Source organism: Crassostrea angulata, chromosome 3 (assembly GCF_025612915.1).
Source record: "Crassostrea angulata isolate pt1a10 chromosome 3, ASM2561291v2, whole genome shotgun sequence".
Classification (NCBI taxonomy): Eukaryota; Metazoa; Mollusca; class Bivalvia; order Ostreida; family Ostreidae; genus Magallana; species Magallana angulata.
This window is the reverse complement of record NC_069113.1, coordinates 18,967,009-18,991,238: the sequence shown is the minus strand read 5'-3', so window position 1 is coordinate 18,991,238 and position 24,230 is coordinate 18,967,009. Positions and strand designations below refer to the sequence as shown.

The 24,230-nt window shown below is 34.0% G+C and overlaps 2 protein-coding genes across 2 annotated transcripts; one reads left to right on the top strand and one right to left on the bottom strand.

Moving 5' to 3' along the window:
* Positions 1-2,552: 2,552 nt before the first annotated feature.
* Positions 2,553-7,345, bottom strand: LOC128178659 (uncharacterized). The gene is made up of 4 exons (XM_052845926.1): positions 7,074-7,345; positions 4,325-4,438; positions 3,293-3,378; positions 2,553-2,864 (listed from the first exon to the last, which is right to left on the bottom strand). The coding sequence occupies exons 1-4, from the start codon at positions 7,340-7,342 to the stop codon at positions 2,653-2,655; spliced, it is 681 nt and encodes a 226-aa protein (XP_052701886.1). The 5' UTR covers positions 7,343-7,345; the 3' UTR covers positions 2,553-2,652.
* A 368-nt stretch (positions 7,346-7,713) lies between these two features.
* On the top strand, positions 7,714-22,180 carry LOC128176267 (alpha/beta hydrolase domain-containing protein 17B-like). The gene is made up of 2 exons (XM_052842478.1): positions 7,714-8,566; positions 18,702-22,180. Exons 1-2 carry the CDS (start codon positions 7,920-7,922, stop codon positions 18,919-18,921), a joined length of 867 nt encoding a protein of 288 aa, XP_052698438.1. The 5' UTR covers positions 7,714-7,919; the 3' UTR covers positions 18,922-22,180.
* Positions 22,181-24,230: the final 2,050 nt, after the last annotated feature.

Below are 24,230 nucleotides of genomic sequence, written 5' to 3'. Positions count from 1 at the left end.
AACCCGGGCTTTGCCCAGAACCTACTGTGGAGGGGGGGGGGGGTCTACAGGTCAAGGCACACAGTAACACAGCCCCTACCATCTCCCCACTATCTATTTTTTACATTTACGTACATGTATATCGACCAATTCGCATATAATAGCGTATTTTCAAAAGTATTTTCAATCAAAACTGCCCACACTTAGAGACGATAGTACACAAATTGACATACATGTAAATATCTAAAAGGCCAATAAACTATATGTATTATAAGAGTAAAATAAATACTGAAAATTGGAAAATCGTACACGACTCCTCTCCCCTCCCCCGCCCCTGGATAAGAATTGAAGTGTTCTTTTGTTTTTTGTTTGGGTAAAGTTTCTTTTTATTTTGCGTGTCATTTTTTTTTTTGTCATAACCCGCTAACGTATTATGTATTTTTTCTGCAATGTTGCTACCTTCATATCCTGAATGAATCACCAAAGAAAGCATTTTATTGTTTGAGTACATGCAGTAATACACAAGGGTAAATTGACCAGATCTAAATTAATAATTTAATTTGGTTTAAAGAAATAGGGAATCATTTTTTTTATCATTATGTGATGATCAAATACGGTTTAATTGGGGTGATAAAATCTAATATTTACATTTTCATCTGTCTTTGTCTGTGATAACATTCCGAATCAATTTTGAACCCTAAAACCCAATAACTTCATAAAACATGAAAGACACAAAATGGGCGTGTCTTATAGCATGACCGAGAAAAAGTATTGGCTGCGCCGCGTGGTAATACATAGCATGTGCTACATAAAAAATAGTGTACAAATTGGGGATAATATAAATATAAGTAATAAGGAATCATTCTTTAAATATTATGAGGTTATAATTTTGGTCGGAGCGTGGTCAAATCTATCATAAAGCCCTTCGGGCCTTATTGGATTTGACCACGCCCCGACCGAAATTATCACCTCACAATACTCAAAAAATGATTCTTTATTCCTTAAATAAAATTAGAAAGGCTTTATGAGTTTGATCAAGTCCGACCGTATTTGATCACCTCATAATGTTATTTCATATAAGACCGTATATTTATATAATTTTCATGAATTGTTAAACAAATGACTTTATTTACGTTATTTTTATTTCAAATTTATAAACTAGTTATTATGCAAGCACCGCTTGCGCACCAAAACACGCCATTTACGTTATTGATGAAATGTATTGTACTATAGCTACAGACAAAGAAACTGGAAAATGTCGATCTTTTGTCTATATATTATGATAAGAATCAAGATAGCAAACTTCGTTTTAGTTAATGGTTTTATTGTGCAAATATGAATAGATTAAACCAGTAGTTTCCTAATAATTTTTGCAATTTTTCTAACAAAAACAAAACAACAAAACTCACAAATATTTAACGTTTGTAATGTGTCATTTTGCCCACAGAGATTATTTTTGGACAACATTTACATTATATAAATAGTGCCTGTTTGGGAGGGTAACAGTTGAAATTGACACCCCGAGAAAACCATTGTCAACCGACGCGAAGCTGTTATCCTCCCAAACAGGCACTATTTATTTTGTTATACTGAATGTCTTTTTTAAAATTTTTAAGAAAATTTTACTGCTTTTATATAGGAATAACGTGAATTCTACAGCGAACCGTACGCGCATAATTTTCGCGCATGTAACATTTTTTAATGTTACCCGTTGCCAAGTGCGTTGCTAACGCTGAGGGTAATAGTAAATATTATTAACTGCGTCTTAACCAATCAGATTTCAGTATTTAACATGAAAGTATAACAAATTACAATGACAACTGTACACTTTTGAAGGTGTGCTGATAAATTAAAAAATAAATTTATTTTTTATTTCTTCGAAGTACATGTATGATGTACAAAAATGAAAGAATAAAAATCAACTTATCATTTATTCTTTACAATATGTATTGCAAATATGGTTTTCAAAAATATAATTGCAACATTCATGCAAAGCAAAATTTTGTAATCCCAGTTTGAAAAACCTTGTGTGACAATGGTAAAGCTAGAAAAACATTATTGAAAATGTGTTGAAAAAAATATAGCCAAACCAAACAAATATGGTTGAAAATATCACCTTACAGCTCTACTATCAGTTGATAAATACAATATATGTTTCATATTAACATCCCATCTATCCACGAAGAACAGCTTCTATACTTTTGCAGCTATACTTCTGCAGTCCAACGATAAAGCAAACACGTCTTAACAATATCAAACTTAAATAATCAATGACTACTGGTAATCCATTGACAGATCAAATTGTCCATTTACCCCAGTCAAATGTTTTTCTTGAATCGAGAAATGGATCCTGATATTTTGAATGAATTAAATTTTTCAAGTGCGAGACAATTTGCTCCAATGTCGACCGAAGATGCTCATGATCATCCAAAAAACCTTTTCTTACCTGCTTTATACACAGTAGTGTTATAAATTGTAAAATATTGGGGGATAACAAGAAAAAGAGGGCCACATTGAATTCAGGTAGATGTAAGTTGGCAAAAAGAAGGGGCCAGATGACAGAATTAAGGAAAGTTGAAAATGAGCTAGTTTTCTATATTAATCATCTCTTTTAACTCAGTGACAGCATTATGATTTTTTGTTTTAATTTAAAACAATGTTGTCTACATCAGGTCATTCTTTTTCACAAGAACTACTGTCTTTTTTTCTTTCGTCCCTATCATCATTCTTAGAATCATCTCCCTCATCACAATCATCATTCTCAGAATCATCGACAGATAAATCATCTGAATCACTCAAAAATTCGTCATCATCCTCTCTGCTGCCTGCTTCCTCCAGCATCTCTTTGGTCAACTTTCCCTGCTGCTGGAGTCGAAAAAAAGTTCCTAAAATATAAAAAAAAAAAATATGCAAGTATTCAGTCTTTATTTGTTCATGGACTATAATATCCAATGAAACACAAGAAATAACAGACAGACATCCAGATAAAAATATATATTTTGGTGAATAAAGGTCTCCGTTGCAGTAGCAGATCCTTTACTTGGCAACTTTGCACTCTGCGGGAATATGGCACCCACATTCAAAGTGCATGCTCTAAAAGGCAACTCATTATGTGCAAGATGATATATTTTGGCAGGTTTAAAAAAAAACCCAGATTATTAATGAGTGTACTGGTAAGTGTTTTTTTATATTCCTGTTGTTCAAATTATGCATAAAAAGTATAGAACAGGTACAGTATTTAGTAGTCTACTCAATCTCGATAGGAGAGAGACAAACCATATTAAACTTCTACTGTGAACTTTTTTATACTAACTTCCTTTCCTCTCTGGTAACATCTTCAGCTCTGCTTCAAACTGTGCTTCATTTGACATTTGCTCTGCTGAACTCTGTAGCTCTGCCCTGAAATCAGAACACTTAAAGTTAATGTGGATTTTTGTCTAAAAAAAAAAAAGAGAACATAAGGCTTCATCTAAAATAAAGCATTACTCCAGACCGCTAATCTTTATTTTTTTCTTCACAAAATTGTATTCACAAAGTTTGTTCTTTTGAAAATCCTATCGCTAATTTGCTGATTCTGATTAACAAAAAAATAATAATAATGCTTACTGTTTTTAATAGTATGTATGTAGGTAGCAATTTGTCTGTATGTATACTCTGAAAGTAGCTCAAGTTTCTCTTGATCATACTCCCCCTATCTTTGGTTTATGAAATTTATAATTTTGGTTCAAGCCCCTGCTTATTTTTTCACAGTTCTAATTCTTGATAACAAGGAGTACAAAACATCAAGAACATTTTTGAGGAATTAAGGTGTTTTCACTGTATGACCAGGGTTCGACATTAACATTAGTCCTTTAGTCACACTAATATATTTTAAGTCAGACTACTGGATAACATAATTAATATCTAGTCAGTTCGGTCGGACAAGTAAAACGTTCTGCTTGAATTAACTGCAAATGATTGATGTGCGATTGACAACATTCTACTGGAAAACCCTGATTTTATCTTTAATATCTAGCATGATGCAAATTGAAATGATACATTGCGGTGATTATTATTAAAACAACTAACCCAGTACATGTACTAACCTGTAAGAAAAATATATAAAGCTCATTGTGGTGTATAGTATGCACTTGAGGTCATGAAATTTACAATTTCTTAGATGTTACATACAATGTATCTTATAAAGTCAACATCAGCTATTTAACATTTGAGAAGAAGTTGAAAATGTTCACATAATACCAGATGACGATAGACAAACACAGACAGCAATACAAATAGATCACCTGACTCAGGTGACCATATAAATGAGACCATTCTAGTTAACACAAATATAATGTACACTTACTCTTCCACAATTTCTGACTTCTCTCCACATTTAGCACAGATTTTTCTCTCTTTTGCACACTGGATGCAAATAGTATAGTATGCTTGTTTGATCCTCTTTTGTAGGCATTTTGTACTGAAAATACAAACAGTTGATTTTATTTCAAGAGTCTTTATAGTATCACTTTTGAAGAGGATTTTACCATAAAAAAAAAAGACCGATAGAAAAGCTATACCAGTATCAATTTGCTTCAAATACAATCAAAACACTTTTGACTTACTATCAACTTCACCAGTTATTGGTAGGTAATGTATTTTCTTTATATAGTCTTCCCAAAAATGGAATTAAACAAGCTCTTGACTTCCTCTTTTAACAATGTCAAATTGAATATAGGTATCGATCAGGACTACTTTTCCCATTATGTAACATAGAATGTCAAGAAATTGTTTAATTTTCTACATAATTCCTTTCAAGCCGTAAAGTACAGAAAAGATTCTTCAAATCAATTATGACGTCATAATGGTTCTAGCACTAAAAAGACACTCTGGAATCATTTACTAGCTCTTGACATTATAATAGTAAGGCCTAAAAAAAAAAGTTGTGTGTTTAGGGTAACCCGACCTAACCTACAAAAATGCCCCGATCCTACCATTTTTAGATGTCTGTTTTTATCCGATTGTGAATTTTTTACTAATTCTATTAAAAAATCTGCTTTTAAATATGACACAAACACATTCTTAGGATTCATGCAGAAAAATATATGATAAAATAAAAAAAAATCCCTACCTACCTAACCTAATTTTTCCATCAGTGTTACCCTAAACACACAATTTTTTTTATAGGCCTAACCTACAAGAATGCCCATATCCTACCATTTTTAGATGTCTGTTTATATCCGATTGTGAATTTTATATTAATATTTTTATCAAAAAATCTGTTTTTAAATATGACCCAAACAAAAATTCTTTGGGTTCATGCAGAAAAAAATATGATAAAATAAAAAAATCCCTACTTACCTAACCTAATTTTTTCATCAGTGTTACCCTCTATATATATATATATATATATATATATATATATATCTATCTATCTATCTATCTATCTATCTATCTATCTATCTATCTATCTATCTATCTATCTATCTATCTATCTATCTATCTATCTATCTATATATATAAAAAAAAAGAAAATCACAGAGTTTAATTAGCGGTACCAATAAGGGCCAACAAATTTTCTTTTAGCCCTGAGTGCCGCCATATTGGCCACCAATTTGTTTTAATAAAAAGTTAATTGATCATTAAATGACTATTGTTTGTCAATTAATGTTTTTAGCACCGAATCTTGATCAAAAACTTTCCAATGTTTAATTAAAAATAATTAAGATTTAAATGAATTTACTGTGCAAACTACACAATCAGTGATTCATTTTGAAAATGGTTTTTATGGGGCCAGATGACCCCTTTTAATCATATCTAAGAGTCCCAAGCCAAAAACAATGAGTCCATATTTTATTCCAAAAAGAACATGAATATAAAACAAGCTACATGTACGTTTATTTTAACTCAAATCTAAATGACCATACTAAGTGACAGGCTTTGTGCTGTCACTGGGACCCGTTCAAGTTTTCTGTTTCTTTATCACAACTATCATTTATTTCATGTATCATTGAATCTTATTGGTTAATGTACTAAGTGTTGACCAATGAGATTTCAGGTGTCTAGTTAGTAGGTAAGAAAGGAACAATCGATGTTCCGGAATTTCTGAGCAAGAAAATATGCACTAGTATTTCTAAATTCATGACATCCTTTTGGATGCTCATATATTGAAATCAGGCATCCTGAATAAAATTTGTGCACATTTTATGCAGGAGGCATGTCAAAATGAAACACTGTACAACCCTTAACAGTGCTCTTATCAGGTCCGAGCAGCGAGAAGCGGGCAAAGCCCGCCTTGGAAGCGAAGATTAATGGTTTCTTCCAGCCCTGGGCGCGGCCATATTGGCAGCCATTTTGTTTTTAAAAAGTTAGTTCAATCATTGATTGACTGGTACTTATCGATGTTTATTGCCCCTAGACGCGATTTAATAAGTTCCAGTGTTTCAGTAGATGGTGATTTGAATTAAAGAAATTAAAAAGGAAACCAGATAAGTTTCAAAAGTGTTTTAATCAAGAAACACGACTTGTTCTATGTATGTCTTATCAAATTATCAGATGGAAAATAAAAACATTAACGTCAAGGAACTGATCTCTTAGATACTGAATAAGGTATTCAATTTTATTACAGCGGCATTCATATGAATTAAATTGATGAACAACGAAAGAAGAAATAAAAAAAATCGAAATCATGTAACTCTCCCGGCTATTTCCGAAGACAAAACTTAAACGTTTTACGTCTGAAATATGACGTCATATTGTAGACTGAGCACGCGACGTTTAGTTTAACTTTGATGAATGATTTGAGTAGGCAACCATGCAGGAGGATCCTACTGTGTGCATTTTAAATAGATTTTATTAAACAAAAATCAAAATGCACTGTGTTTAATCTGTGCTCGGTCCAACGGTCACAACTTTAACATATTATGAATGGTTTCACATATGTCTTATCAAATCATTACATGGGAAAGAAAATCATTAACATCAAGGAACCGATCAATTCGAGAATGAATAAAGTAGAAAAGAATTTAATTCATCGACTTGGGTTTTACACTGCTTACAGATGTTGCTATGATGGGCTTGAATATTAATGTAGCCTGTCACTGAGATTTTCTTACCATTTTTTAGGAACTGTGAGAGGCTTATATTTCTTGTACTTTATCTTCCAGTCTATGACGTCTTTACATCTCTTACACACACCTCCTAACATCACATTATTCATCAACTTTACTCTTGGAGTAGTGTCATGCAGGTTATTTTTAAAAGCCTGTCTGTTTTGGTATTTCTGTGGACCAGACTTACGAACATTTCCTTTTTGAGAACTCATTGTTATGTAAATATCAAAAGAAAATTGTGAAAGACTCAGGCACGTTGTCAGAAAAATCATTTAGGAAATATATGCATGTTCGTAAAAGTAAACTATGTTAAACAAAATGTTTTATTCCGGAATGTCGAATTGACATCATAATTATTTTCACTTTTAAATGAGATAATTCATAAACATTATAAATTTATACATGAAACTGGAATATTTTAGTGCATTTAAAGATACATTTTTTTTTTAGTAAATAATCAAAACATTTCTTTCCGGATTTGTTTCCATATCCCTTTTAAATATTATTAAAAAAATTCGAAAATATTTTTCTTTGTGTTAAAAGGTTGATATTCTCTTTTCATTTGTAAACTATTGTAAAAAAAAAATCTAATGACAATAATTAAATTCTGAACAGCACAGTTTTACAAGTTCGAAACAATAAGTTGATATGTCTTCCGGTGACTGTAAAGTGACGTCATCGTTGTATTTTCCTGAGGATAGGAAATCTTGAATGAAACTCAATACAACCAGTATTGAATGAGGATACAACTTTTGATAAACCCAGGTTCGTCTTTACAATGAATCAGTGAAATTATTGAAGACTTTGTTAGCTCAATATTTATAGACTTTTATCCTCGATATCACCATCATGAATAGCCTATCATTCAGCGAGTTGTGTGGTTTGTTTTGTTGCCCTCCATGTCCATCAAAAATTGCAGCCAAATTAGCTTTCCTCCCACCTGAGCCTACATACTCCCTGATAGCTGATGAAGCTGGGACTAAGTACAGCCTGCATTTGACCGAAAGAGCCGAATGGCAATACACACAGCGAGAACTAGACTGTATAGAAGTGTTCATGACCAGAACCTCAAAAGGAAACAGGATAGCTTGCATGATGGTCAGATGTTCCCCCAATGCTAAATACACAATGCTTTTTAGTCATGGGAATGCTGTTGATCTTGGCCAAATGAGCAGTTTTTATATTGGTCTTGGTTCTCGAATTAACTGTAATATTTTTAGCTTTGACTATTCAGGATATGGAAATAGCTCAGGAAAACCCTCAGAGAAGAATTTATATGCAGACATTGATGCTGCATGGCAATCCTTGCGCAGCAGATATGGCATAAGTCCTCAAAACGTTATTTTGTACGGTCAAAGTATTGGCACAGTACCTACTATTGACCTGGCTGCAAGATACGAAGTTGGAGCAGCCATTCTTCACTCACCTCTGATGTCAGGAATGAGAGTGGCATTTCCAGAAACAAAGAGAACTTGGTTTTTTGATGCTTTTCCAAGGTTAGTTTAATTGTGAAATTTTGAATTTTGATACTTGGACGCAGTCATTTGATCATTCTGACATTAGATGCACTGCTTCATATCAATGGTGACTTTACATGCAGTTACTTTCAAAATGTACACTATCATGTTCAGTTATTATGTGTATACAATATTGATAATTTGAGATATATATAATTACTTATACATGTAGTACATTACTGGTAAACTGTGTAAGTTGGATAAGTTGGATCTGTGTTAATAAGGAAGTGAATCTGTGGATAAGGGATAGATGTACATATAGATACAAAAATACAAAAAACTACTGTATGATTATCCTATCATGTCCACATACTGAATTCTGTGATATATTAATTGAGTATAAAAAGAATTCAGCAAGAAAAAGATTTTTAGGATGTATAAAGAATCCAATGCAAACTCTGGTTTTGTAGAAGGATGTATTGACATCTCGTTTGATCAACCCACTGAATACAGCTTTCTTAGAGAAGCATGAACCACTGAATACTGTTTTTTAGCTCACCTGAGCTGAAAGCTCAAGTGAGCTTTTCTGATCACTTTTTGTCCGGCGTCCGTCTGTCTGTCTGTAAACTTTTTACATTTTTGACTTCTTCTCCAGAGCCACGGAACCAATTTCAACCAAACTTGGCACAAAGTATCATTGGGTAAAGGGGATTCAAGTTCAAGGGGAGATAATTAGGATTTATTGAAAATTTGCTGATATTTTTCAAAAATCTTCTTCTAAAAACCATTTGGGCAGAAAAGCTGAAACTTGTGTGGAAGCATCCTCAGATAGTGTAGATTCAAGTTTGTTTAAATCATGGTCATTGGGGGTAAGGTGGGGCCACTATGGGGGTCGAAGTTTTACATAAAATATATAGAGTAAATCTTTAAAAATCTTCTTCTCAGAAATCAAGCAGCCAGAAAAGCTGAAACTTGTGTGGAAGCATCCTCATGTAGTGTAAATTTTAAGTTGTGAAAAAAATGACCCCCAGGGGTAGGCTGGGGCTACAATGGCAGATTGATCTTTTATATAGGAATATATATAGTGATAATCTTTTAAAATCTTCTTCTCAATAACCATTTGGCCAGAAAAGCTGAAACTTGTGTGGAAGCATCCTCAGATTGTGTAGATTCAATTTTTTTTCCAAATCATGGTCCCTGGGGGTAAGGTGGGGCCACAATGGGGGGTCTAAGTTTTACATATAGTTAATCTTTAAAATCTTCTTCTCAGAAACTAATCAGCCAAGGAAGCTGAAACTTGTGTGGAAGCATCCTTAGGTAGGGTAGATTCAAGTTTGTTCAAATCATGAACCCCAAGGGTAGGATGGGGTCACAACATGGGGGGGGGGGGAGGGGGGCAAAAATATACATAGGAATATAGATAGAAATTTTAAAAAAATATCTTTTCTAAAAACTACTTGCCTAGAAAAGCTGTAACTTTGGTAACTTTGCTGAAAGCAACATCAGATGATGGAGATTCAATTTCTTTCAAATCAAAATCTTGAGGAGAAGGGTGGGGCCACATTGGGATTCCAATTTTATAACTGTTTGATGTTTGATGTAGGTTTATATCCCTTATATAAACAATTGTTTGGGATCTTTTTGAGAACTGCAATGCTCAACAGGTGATAAATTTATAAAATCATCCTATTAGAAAAGGGACTTGATTATAAACATAAGAATATCCAGGGTAAAGAAAATGGACTTTTATTTATACAGGGTCTACATGTAAACTACATTGTCCAGATAGTTTCCATATGACTCCATTCAACTGATTTTATCATACCTACTGTTGCTCAGGTGAGCATTGTGGCCCATGGGCCTCTTGTTTAGAAAATTGAGTTTTAAAAAATACATCGGTACATGAATGATTAAAGTTAAACAAAGTCCTAGCTGCAGGTCTCTAGCTCCCAGCTGAAAATATTTTGACGGATGACCTGGGAGCTACAATTCCATGGGTGTAAAAAAAGTTTTAAATTACGGTGCACAAAAATTTGCACAATTTTTAGACTTATTAATCTAATTTCCATACCCATTCTGTACAAATATTTTATTCCCAAAAATTCCTTGGACATTTTACCACAGATATTGTCACTTTTAAGTTTACTTGTCGCTGATTATCTTTTAAACCATCACCAGTCCTATAAAGTGAAGTCGTGTCTACATGTAATGTAAAAATGGCGACTTTCAATCTGCTGGCAAATTTAATTTACTTCATTTTCCGAGGTCAGTTAGCATATTAAGAGAAAGTCTTAAGCAAGTTAGGAGACGAAATCAGTCGTAGGTTGTCTGAAGAATTTAATGGTACTATAAATTATTTCCTTATTTTAGTGTGGAGATAGGGTTAATCAGTCCAAAACTTGTGCAAGTATTAGTGCACCATAAATTGCAACTTTTTAACACGTACGGAACTGTAATTCCCAGGTCGTCCATCCAAATTTTTTCAGACTGGGAGCTTAAGACCTGCAGCTAACAAAATTCAATGTATTGAATACACTTTTCAGTTCTAAAATTCTTTTGGATCATTTGACTCTATGTACATGTACATGACTACATGTACACATCTGAATTTCTGAAATAAATAACCTTCAAATCGGACGAGAAACAACAGTGACTATTGAGTCCTATTGTCAGTAACTTTTGGTCTTGTGTTTATGGTAAGACAGGGTGACTGACCAATATTCATTTCTTTTTCTGTTACACAAGCATTGAAATGGCTCAAAATTATGTGAAATTGATCCGTTTTATTACTTAAACCTCTGCTGGCATTTGAGTGAATTTATGTTTGCTTGAAATTTAATTTTTTTGTGCATGATTTAAATTTGGTGTTTGTTCCAGGTTAATGTTACAACATATCAATTCCTATATGCTTGTAAAACTATAAAGGAAATCAGTGTACCGGTAATTCAGATCATACCCCAAGCCTCCTAGTGGCTCTTACAATATATGATAAATCCTGAGTGCAAGTTTTAAAAAATTTCATCCACTGGTTTGAAGGCAGACCACTTACAGTAATATGAATGAAGTTAGAGTTGATTTCACAAGTTGGCCATCAATACTTGTATTACATTTCATTGTCAGTACATGTATTAAGTTTCTTGTTGATATCATTGATATATTCTCTTCGTTAGAGAGGCAAACCACTTAGTAGTAACATGAATGCTTAGGCTTTAAGTTACATTCCTTACACAGTCTAATACATAAGTGTGAGGAACTGAGCTCTCAGTATGTAAACCTCAACATTGTGAAGATAGAATAATATTAGATTTGATTTTGCAAGTCATTCATCAGTGTTTGTATAAGTTGTATTTTGTTTTTCTTGTTGTTCACAAGAAAATTCTTTTCCTGTTTGAAATGCGTCACATGTACCGGTATTCGATTGGCCAAGCTAATTACCAGTATTTTACCGTAATCATGCTTAAGACCTTTTCTCTACATATTGGTAATAATAAATTATAAAATCTGGAGGTAGATTGCATGATTTTAATATGTGAACTTAAAATTAAATACTGTACTAGAGAAAGAAAATTGAACTTTATATAAGTATGCCAAAAATTCATGCAATACATGTAGTAATCAAAAAACTTCGTGCAGATTTATGCATTTCTTGCCCCCAAATTTAAAATCCATTGGGAGCTTTAAATTATAAGGTTGAAGATAGTATGTAGAAAGTGATCACTCTAGAATGATGTCATAATGTATAAATGACGTCATGAAGATTGTCTTATTTTGATAAATTAATGTTTTAGAGCAAAAAATGGATGGTTTTTTAGCTCACCTGAGCTGAAAGCTCAAGTGAGCTATTCTGATCACATTTTGTCCGTCGTCCGTCTGTCCGTCCGTCTGTCCGTCTGTCTGTCCGTCTGTAAACTTTTTACATTTTGAACTTCTTCTCTAAAACCGCTTATCCAATTTCAACCAAATTTGGCACAAAGCAAGGGCGAATATAAATTGCAGAAATAAAAGTCCGATCTGTATTCAAAGCGGAGAAAACCTTGAAACTGTAGAAAAAGGGGGGTGCATTTTTAAAAATCTTCTTCTCAAGAACTACCGAGTTAATCTTAACGTAATTTGGCATAAATCATCCTTAGGGAAAGGAAAATATAAATTGCAAAAATTATAGGCGATTTCTGTTCCAAATTTGAGATAATTGCGAAAATACTAATAAAGAATGGCTCGTTATTCCATATATCATAGACTGGCAATTCATTGCGATAGACTGGTCTTATGACAGCCATCGCCAGTCTACCGCATCTCGAAAACGAGGTTCTTTGTTTGAAGCTGGCATTTTGTTGTGCAACAGTTCACGTGCGAATATAATCTATGAAACATGGAAATAACATTGGTGCCGATTATTGTGAAGTAAATTGAGGTTAAATATTTCAACGCGTTGTCATTTTCACTTGTGAGGGTGGTTTTAGCTTGTTTTGATTTTTTCGTTTCATTTTGCTTTTTAACTTGGGAAACAATCGCCTTGTATTTGGAACATAGACTTCGGTAAATGTTTTCCTGCGAAAATGATAAAATCTGAGGCATTAACAACGTACTAAAGTACATTTCCCTCTGTTTTTATTGTTTATTAATTAATTTTCTAATTGTGCCAACAAGGATCAAACAAGGGTGTTGGTGTTAGCTTGTTAGGATTTTCGTTTCGTTTTCATTATTTACGCTTTGTAACCTGGAAACTATCATCTGCATTTCGTGATTTTTACGTATCAAATCAAACAGATACTTCGGTAAATCAAACAGTTAACGGTTTACCTGCGCAAATTAAGCAAAATCTGATGTAGGGGTACTGAAATACAATTCATTCTATCGGTAATTCGGCATTATCTTTTGCGTAAATGGTAATGGTAGATTAATGCAAAAGGTTTTGTTGAGATGCTCGACATTTTCTCGAGTTTATTCAGTTTAAATAGAGTTTGATATCGCTGACGGAAATATGTAGGTATAAACATGTATATATATGATTCATTTCGAAAAAATAAATTGTGTTCTTTATTTGTTATACATGTAGTGCATGTTTCTTGTGTTTAATTGTTTACAATTTCTATTTACTAACCATATTTGAGTGTTAAGCTTCTAATTATAAGCAAGATACAAAGATTTGCTCACAATTCTATGTTTGTACACATTTCTTAAAAACTAAAGATTAACAAGAGGCCCATGGGCAACTTCGCTCACCTGAGGAACAATAGGTATGATAAAATCAGCTTAATGGAGTCATAATACAAACTATCTGGACAATGTACAATAATACATGTAGATCCTGTATAAATAAAATCCATTTTCCCCTGGATATTCTTATGTTTATAATCATTAGTCCCTTTTCTAACAAGATGATTTTATAGTCTTATCATTTGTTGAGTATTGCAGTTCTCAAAATGATCCTTAACAATAGTTTATATATTAGATATAAACGTACATCAAACTATGAACCTTCTCGGGAGGCCAAAGAATTGTCCTGGGGCCAAAGTCTTAACAATTATAAAGAAACATCTGGCTGATTAGTTTCTGAGAAGATTTTTAAAGATTTACCCTATATATTCCTTTGTTAAATTTTGACCCCCCCATTGTGGCCCCACCCTACCCCTGGGGATCATGATTTTCACAACCATGAATCTACACTACCTGAGGATGCTTTCACACACGTTTCAGCTTTCCTGGCTGATTAGTTTCTGAGAAGAAGATTTTTAAAGATTTACTCTGTTTATTCCTATCTAAAACATCGACCTCCCATTGTGGCCCAAACCTACCCCCAGGGTTATGATTTTCACAAATTTGAATATACACTACCTGAGGATGCTTCCACACAAGTTTCAGCTTTCCTGGCTAATTAGTTTCTGAGAAGAAGATTTTTAAAGATTTACCCTATTTAATCATATGTTAAACTTCGACCCCCCGTTGTGGCCCCATTCTACCCCCAGGGGTTATTATTTTCACAACTTTGAATCAACACTACCTGAGGATGCTTCCAAAGAAGTTTCAGCATTGCCGGCTGATTAGTTTCTGAGAAGAAGATTTTTAAAGATTTACTCTATATATTCCTATGTTTAACTTCGATCCCCCATTGTGGCCCCACCCTTCCCCCGGGGGTCATGATTTTCACAACTATGAATTTACACTACCTGAGGATGCATCCACAAAAGTGTCAGCTTTCCTGGCTGATTAGTTTCTAAGAAGAAGATTTTTAAAGATTTACTCTATATATTCCTATTTTAAACTTCGATCCCCCATTGTGGCCCCACCCTACCCCCGGGGGCCATGATTTTCACAACTATGAATCTACACTACCTGAGGATGCTTTCACACAAGTTTCAGCTTTCCTGGCTGATTAGTTTCTGAGAAGAAGATTTTTAAAGATTTACTCTATATATTCCTATGTTTAACTTCGATCCCCCATTGTGGCCTCACCGTACCCCGGGGGTCATGATTTTCACAACTTTGAATCTACACTACCTGAGGATCCTTCCACACAAGTGTCGGCTTTCCTGGCCGATTAGTTTCTGAGAAGAAGATTTTTAAAGATTTATTCTATATATTCCTATGTAAAACTTTGATCCTTCATTGTGGCCCAACCCTACCTCCGGGGATCATGATTTTCACAAATTTGTATCTACATTACCTGATGATGCTTTAACACAAGTTTCAGCTTTCCTGGCTGATTAGTTTCTGAGGAGAAGATTTTTAAAGATTTACTCTATATATTCATTTGTTAAACTTCGACCCCCCATTGTGGCCCCACCCTCAGGTGAGCTAAAAAGGTTAAGTTTACAATACAATAAGTTGTTAAAGTTGGTTTCTGGAAGAACAGACTTTGAAAATTTTCTTAATAAATATTGACAAATATTTTACTTTTTTAAGCTTTAGTTTTTAAGATCTGTGTACAAACATAGAATTGTGAGCAAATCGCTGTATCTTGCTTATAATTCGAAGCTTAACACTCAAATATGGTTAGTAAATAGAAATTGTAAACAATTAAACACAAGAAACATGCACTACATGTATAACAAATAAAGAACACAATTTATTTTTTCGAAATGAATCATATATATATACATGTATATACCTACATATTTCCGTCAGCGATATCAAACTCTATTTAAACTGAATAAACTCGAAAAAATGCCGAGCATCTCAACAAAACCTATTGCATTAATCTACATGTACCATTACGCAAAAGATAATGCCGAATTACCGATAGAATGAATTGTATTTCAGTACCCGTCCCCTACATCCGATTTTGCTTAATTTGCGCAGGTAAACAGTTAACTGTTTGATTTACCGAAGTCTCTGTTTGATTTGATACGTAAAAATCACGAAATACAGACGATAGTTTCCAGGTTACAAAGCATAATGAGAACGAAACGAAAATCAGAACAAGCTAACACCAACGTCATGTGTGAAAACTGTCAACGCATTGAAATATTTAGCCTCAATTTACTTCACAAAATCGGCACCAATATATTTGGTATGTTTCAAAATTTCCCTTCATACGCGAACTGTTGCACAACAAGCAAATTCATCATAGTCAGATCGACCCTTTTTCGTATAATGTCATGGCTGCTTTAAACAAAGAACCTCGTTTTAGAAGTATGGAATCATTTTACCGGATGCCGAACCCGTAGCTATTAAACTGATTGAAACACGCATTTCCTTTATTATTTTCGTAATAACTCAGATTTGAAACAAAATTTCCACTTAATTTTTGCAATTTATATTTTCCTTCCCATAAGGATAATTTATGCTAAACTATGTTGAATTTGCCTCAGTAGTTCTTGAGAAGAAGATTTTTTAAAATGCACCCCCCTTTTTCTACAGTTTCAAGGTTTTCTCCGCTTTGAATACAGATCAAACTTTTATTTCTGCAATTTATATTCGCCCTCCCATAAGGATGATTTGTGCCAAATTTGGTTGAAATTGGATAAGCGGTTTTAGAGAAGAAGTTCAAAATGTAAAAAGTTTACAGACGGACAGACGGACGACGGACAAAATGTGATCAGAATAGCTCACTTGAGCTTTCAGCTCAGGTGAGCTAAAAAGGTAAAAAATTTGTCAATATTTATTTAGAAAATTTTCAAAGTAACCAACTTTAACAACTTATTGTATTGTAAAATTAATCTTTTAGCTCACCTGAGGGTGGGGCCACAATGGGGGGTCGCAGTTTAACAAATGAATATATAGAGTAAATCTTTAAAAATCTTCTTCTCAGAAACTAATCAGCCAGGAAAGCTGAAACTTGTGTGAAAGCATCATCAGGTAATGTAGATTCAAATTTGTGAAAATCATGACCCCCGGGGGTAGGGTGGGGCCCCATTGGGGAGGTCGAAGTTTAACATGAATATATAGAGTAAATCTTTAAAAATCTTCTTCTCAGAAACTAATCGGCCAGGAATGCTGACACTTGTGTGGAAGCATCCTCGGGTAGTGTAGATTTAAGGTTGTGAAAATCATGATCCTCAGGGGTAGGGTTATATTCGCCCTCCCATAAGGATGATTTGTGCCAAATTTGGTTGAAATTGGATAAGCGGTTTTAGAGAAGAAGTTCAAAATGTAAAAAGTTTACAGACGGACAGACGGACGACGGACAAAATGTGATCAGAATAGCTCACTTGAGCTTTCAGCTCAGGTGAGCTAAAAAGGTAAAAAATTTGTCAATATTTATTTAGAAAATTTTCAAAGTAACCAACTTTAACAACTTATTGTATTGTAAAATTAATCTTTTAGCTCACCTGAGGGTGGGGCCACAATGGGGGGTCGCAGTTTAACAAATGAATATATAGAGTAAATCTTTAAAAATCTTCTTCTCAGAAACTAATCAGCCAGGAAAGCTGAAACTTGTGTGAAAGCATCATCAGGTAATGTAGATTCAAATTTGTGAAAATCATGACCCCCGGGGGTAGGGTGGGGCCCCATTGGGGAGGTCGAAGTTTAACATGAATATATAGAGTAAATCTTTAAAAATCTTCTTCTCAGAAACTAATCGGCCAGGAATGCTGACACTTGTGTGGAAGCATCCTCGGGTAGTGTAGATTTAAGGTTGTGAAAATCATGATCCTCAGGGGTAGGGTTGGGCCACAATGGGGGGTCAAAGTTTAACAAAGGAATATATAGGGTAAATCTTTAAAAATCTTCTCAGAAACTAATCAGCCAGATGATTCTTTATAATTGTTAAGACTTTGGCCCCAGGACAATTCTTTGGCCTCACGAGAAGGTTCAGAGTTTGATGTACGTTTATATCCCATATATAAACTTTTGTTAAGGATCTTTTTGAGAACTGCAATACTCAACATATGATATGACTATAAAATCATCCTGTTAGAAAAGGGACTAATGATTATAAACATAAGAATATCCAGGGGAAAATGGATTTTATTTATACAGGATCTACATTAAGCTGATTTTATCATACCTATTGTTCCTCAGGTGAGCGATGTGGCCCATGGGCCTCTTGTTTAATGGGATACATTGAGCACATGCTTGCTCAAGTACCATTTTTAACTACATGTATGATGTGTATAATTATGCTTGAGTACAGAAACATATGTAAAAATCGTACTTGAGCAGACCTGCACCTTACTCTATCAAAGGCAAAATATGTAGGAAAAATGACAATATTTTCATTTATTTGCAAAATTGTGGGAATATGCCCATTTTGGTGATGTCATTGATGAACAGCTATTGGACAATGCTGACTAATATCAAGAATAATGTGATATACATCCTCTGTTTAATGTTTAATGAAAATTTGATTTTGATACAATACTATTTAAATATTGGTTAAAATTTGGGACAGATATTGAACAATACCAAATATAGTCCTTAATACAAAATACTGGTATAATATAATCTGGGTTAGAACTAATAGCATTTTTAAAAAAATTATTATAAAAAAAGTTAAATGTTCCAACTCGGTTTAAATTTTGTAGATATGAAGTTGCTTTTGTACCGGTATTTATTCATTGAACATAACTAATAAAAAAGTTGGAATGTGATATCAGTTGATTACTGGTACTGTTAATCCTTGTTTTTCTTTTTTAAATATCCTGCATGTACCCTGCCATATATACAACCCTTTTCTTTTTCATGTAGCTGACACGAGCAATATATCCCATGTCTCTGCTTTTTATTTCAGCATAGACAAAGTGCCCAAAATCACCTGTCCTGTACTAGTGATACACGGAACAGAAGATGAGGTGATAGACTTTTCCCACGGTCTGGCCATTTATGAGAAATGTCCGCGGGCAGTGGAACCACTATGGGTGGAAGGGGCGGGCCATAATGACGTGGAACTTTACGGACAGTATTTGGAACGACTCAAACAGTTTATAAACATTGAACTTTCTGTCAATTGACAACTACTGCAACTTAGGGGGGAGGATATTAATGTCGCCGGCGCAGACAACTGTGTTCAGGACCTTTGCGACTCGTTGTCTGCCGTGGTGACGGACACTTACACTTCTGATGACGGCAATGCATTTAAAGTCAGGAAAGGCACTGGAAGAAGAATGAAGAAACATAGAGTAAAAATAAGGGGGGATAGGGATAAGAAAACAAAGGAGGATTTAAGTTCACCTAGCATAGTCGATAGTCCAGAGCAGCCTGATGACCATATGGAGGTCAATATTCAAGAAAGGAAAAAAGAAATTGTAATTCATTATGTGAAGGAAACTGCAATTGATGATCTTGCTCAGGCAAAAGAAGTTGTGGACTCGTCTGAACAAGACAAGAATTCAACTTCTGAAGTCCAAGAAAACTATGAAGATGCCAAAGTCATGAAAGAGTCTGATTTTCAGCTCAAAGAATGTCAGAAAAACAATGGACAACCAAAGAGTGAGTTAGAATGTCCATCAGAGTGTGAAGGAAATCATGAGTTAGAATGCCCATCAGAAAGTTTAGGAAATCAAGATCTTACTGAGACTGAGAACTCAACTCCTGCTGAAAACCGTGTGTTCTGTGATGTTCATATACAGAATGTCACTGTAGAAGTGGCCATTGATGTGGACAAGAAGTCTGACGATGAAAGCGATATCATAGAATCCACAGATCTGTAATGTGAAATTTGGCAGCAGCTGCATGTAGCTTAAACCTTCAGCAATAGAATAATTTAATGGGATGTAATGATGCAACATGTTTATCATGTAGGTGTGTATAAAATCTTGTAAGAATTGAAAAAGAAATACCAAGATGTGTGTTTTTTACAATGTTACTAATGATTGTAAATTTCATAAGAAAAATTTATGGAAATATCTTTATATGTGGGCATGCTAATGTAATTTATTTAAATTTTTGTATAGTGCACATAACATACTAACTCGACACACTTTGTTTTGTTTACTAAGAAGAGTTATCCTTCTTTAGCTAAAAGTCTGGCTGCCTTTTGTTTACAGAAACATGTCTTCTAAATGATTCATTTTTGGAGCTCAGACTGATGCATTTATGATCAATAGCAGTTGTTCACACTCTTTACTTCCTTTTAAATTTTGATAACAAAAGCAAATGATAAAGCAAAGCAAAAATCTTTTAAGATTTTGGATACATTTTGTTATGTGTATTAGACTATATATCTAAATATATGATTGTCTGTTTGTATTTTGTATAGCATACCTGTCATTGCACGTATATTTTTCAGGTGCACTGGTTGATCTAAATGACCGACTAGCATTGTTGATTTAGGGGTGAAAGAGGTGGTGTATGATTGGAGAGTGAAACTCAATTAGCTTGGGAGGACTTAGATTTCTGTAATTAGTCACTGAAAGCTTAATAAGTATGTACATGTAAACAAGTGCTTCACTTGCTTTGTTTTTGACTGTTTACTGTATGTTTGTGGTACTCATCATAACTATGAGTCCATTTGGATTTCTGTGTATACAAACATTTTGTGTTGCTCTATTATATATATGCATGTTGAGATTTATAATTTACACATTGTATTATAATTACTGCATAAACCTTACCTGATAGTCTCTGTTTTGATGCATATTTACAAGTCTTTCTCTTACTGTTTTATTCTGGTAAATAATGTAAGACATAAACATATGATGATGTACTGTAGTGTAGTGTAACTTGTGCGTTTTCAAAAAAAAAAAGAAGGCGAAACTAAGAAAGAAAAAGAAAATAGCTTAATATTTTTTTTTTCAATTATACACGTTTATTTTATTTTAGAAGAATTAGTAATCGGCATAAATGGTGATAAACATTGTATTCATGGGGTGGCTTTTTGTAGAGAAATATCATATCCGCATCAAATACAGTTTGATCTCGGACGTCCAAACTAAGTCGTATATTGAATGCATAAAATGGTTTTAATGAATAGGTACACTTGTTGGTCATAGTTGAGGGCTCAAGTCATGTTTATCTCAACAATATTTAGAAGATTTGAGTTGTCAGACATGGACAGGTGTCATGGTTACCACTGTGTTTTGATTTATGATTGGTTACTGCCTAACAAATCAAAAATATCTGCTTTTTATCACGAACTTTGATAGCTGCATGTACATGAACTTTTTTATTTCCTGTGTTAAACGTTCTGTACTAACAAATTCAGTTGACTTGGTATTAACTTTTCTTTCTGTTTAGATTGGCTTGATTTCTTACCACTTTGTACCACAACATGAAGTCATGAAATATTTTTTTTTTTGGGATAAATATAATTTGAATAGAACATTTGATACACTTAAAGCTCAAAACTCTTGATCAGCAGTATGCCAATGTAAAGAGACTATAGACAGAGGACTTTAATGTTTGTATTGTTTTCTTCAGAGAATTATTATTATTTGATGATTCAAATTGTATCAAAATTGACCATTCATAGACTGCACACCGTTTAAAATTTATAATTATGTAGGATCAAACCATTTTGTACCACTACATATACCGGTCCTAGACTAAGTGTTTAATGCTTCAAGAACATATTGAAAAAAAAACCCCAAAACTCACTTCTGCAAAGGAAAACCTCAGAAGATGACTGTTGATTAATTTTGTATTTTGTCACTTAAAAAGAACATCATTCAAGGCTTTTTGATTAATTATGAGGAAATTAACTGGAGTCCTAGACAATTTGTATACGTAAACAAATAAATGGGTAATTTTCAGACTTGCTTTTTTATTTTAATAGATGTGATTTTCTTTTACCAAAAATATTTTTGAATGTGTGTAATATTTCCCAATTCAATCATTTCTGTTCTTTATACATGCTCAGCCATACACCCATATTTTAATTGATATGAATCAAAGTTGTCATCCTTTGATCAACTGAAACTTTATGAAGACAATCCTTTTGACTGTGATGGTTTTCCACCGTTTCAGACAAAAGCATAGCTGGTTCTTTGACATAGTCTCTCCCTCCTCTCTCTTTCTCTCTCTCGTACATTGTCAGTATTTTAATATTTAAGTTTTTGTATGTATAAACAGTAACAGAATGACATGTTCCTTGGCGGGTAAAGAGCTTCATGTGTTTTATTTAAGAAGTCTGTAACACTTTTGTTTCCCTTTGTATATTGGTAGATATTGGTAGCAATGAAATAGAACACACAACCTCATGCTATGTGACTGGAGAAATTCAATGTCTTACATTTTTTTTATAATAAAAATCATGGAACATCATCTTAAAAACGTGTTTTCTTTGTGATTAGCAAACTTCAAGATCGTGGATAAGTGCATGAACCAGTTTTCGTAGCTCACGTAAACTAAGGACTTTACTTACTGTATTTCTGATTAAAGACTGTTACATGTAACTGGAACTGGCTTGAGTGGAATTTTTTTAGGTAAAGACGAAACAAGACGATGAGAAAAGAGATGCAGGTTATTTTTGTGTCATTCGATACTAGTAGTCACCTGAGATTATCTAAAGCCAACATATTTGTTACGACACCCTTTGGCTTGATCAGCAAAACAAAAGATTTCTTTGAAATTTCTAAATGTTATTTAAAACAATAATATGTTCATATATACATAATAAACTGCGGCCCAGGTCCCGGTATCGATATCCTCGGTGGAATCCGCCCTCAGGTCCACTGTAACCCTCGATGACCTCAGTGCCTATAAGTGCGTCCGCATTCGTAATGTACGCCAATGCCCCGACTTTTGTACAACCCCCCGTGTCACAACGTATATAGATCCGACATCCGGTCCTCAAAGCACCACGCACATAAGACGTCACGTCGACTCGCCCACACGTTAGGCCCCGGGAACTCCTCCACGACCGTCAACAATTTTTTATCGCCACATAAAGCTACGATGGGAAAACCTCGGGAAAAACCTTCAACAAATTATTTGTTGACAAAATATTATAAAAAGTGCCACCGTCGTACAAGAGGACTAAATGGATGATCGTGGTTTGTCTTACAAAGTAAAAACGCTTATATAAGCAAATTACAAATAATACACATGGGTAAAGTTTCAATAAATAACATCGGTTCACAAGACAAAAATGAAACCACGTACATGCATATATATTAACAAGTATCAAGTAAACATTATTACTTATATACTCAAACTGAAGACAAGAACAGAATTCAAAGTATACAATTCGAACACGCTGACAAATAGAAATACTGCAGTAGTTTAAATTAAACGTTTTAGTTGAATATTGTTTCCAGTATAGTAAAAATGTATAAGATGAACTTACCCTGACTGGAGATTCAGTTACCATGAAGTTACAACCAGTCCTACTCCTCCATAGCCCTTTCAGACTGAGCCACACCTCACACCTGGTACCTGAAAAACTTGCTCTTCCCGAGATGGACTCTACACCCCTTATAAAGCAACACTGGGGAGCAGGGTGGACCGAAAAACCATGGCTAGCGAAGATGTGGTTTAGTAGGCTGGGCGGTCAACAAATTAACCACCAGACCTCTAAATTTACAGATATTATATGTTTAGTTATACAGTGTAAACTATTATTAAGTAAAAAGAAATCCAAGTACTTAGGATTAAAAATCTGAATATTATGCAATATCTGTATGCAGAGCTATTTTTTAGGAGATTTAAAACTAGTATTCTAAAAATGGCCACGACCATTCAGTCCTCTTGATTGGTCGGAACAATGGGGCTCCTTGCAGGATAATGTACACAACTCTACCTGTACAACATCGAGGCTTAAAACGGGATAAAACATCAAACAAATTTAAAATTGATTGTGACACAGTGTCCCCAATTCAAGAAAGTTTAACAAACTTTTGCAAAACCACCATTAATTACAACAAATCAAAACTATTTACAAAATTGAAATATCTCGGAAGTTTATTACTGAATCATTGCCTACTTAGAGTCCGTCTCATTAATCTTGCGTTCGACAACTTAGACTGAGATAAGTAAATTTATAATGGCCGATGATCTGTTTTCAAGAAGAATTCTCTGCCATACAAATATCTTAATAGGTTTAATAACTTTTCCAACGGCGGAATACTTTGTTTATGACGGTATAAGTTTCTTACTGGCATAAGCAACTGGTTTCTTGAAACCATTTTCTTATTGGAGAACCGTTCCTATCTTATATCCGACGCACCTGTCTGCAAGATGAACTGTCCGATGATGTTTTGTAACTACATGTACAAGACTGGCGTCACTATGAGTGCAGATTTCAACGTAAAAGGAAGGCTGGGACTCTTCGTCCTTTCTTGGTCAGATCCGACAATGGAGGCGCAGCAATTGAAAAATTGGG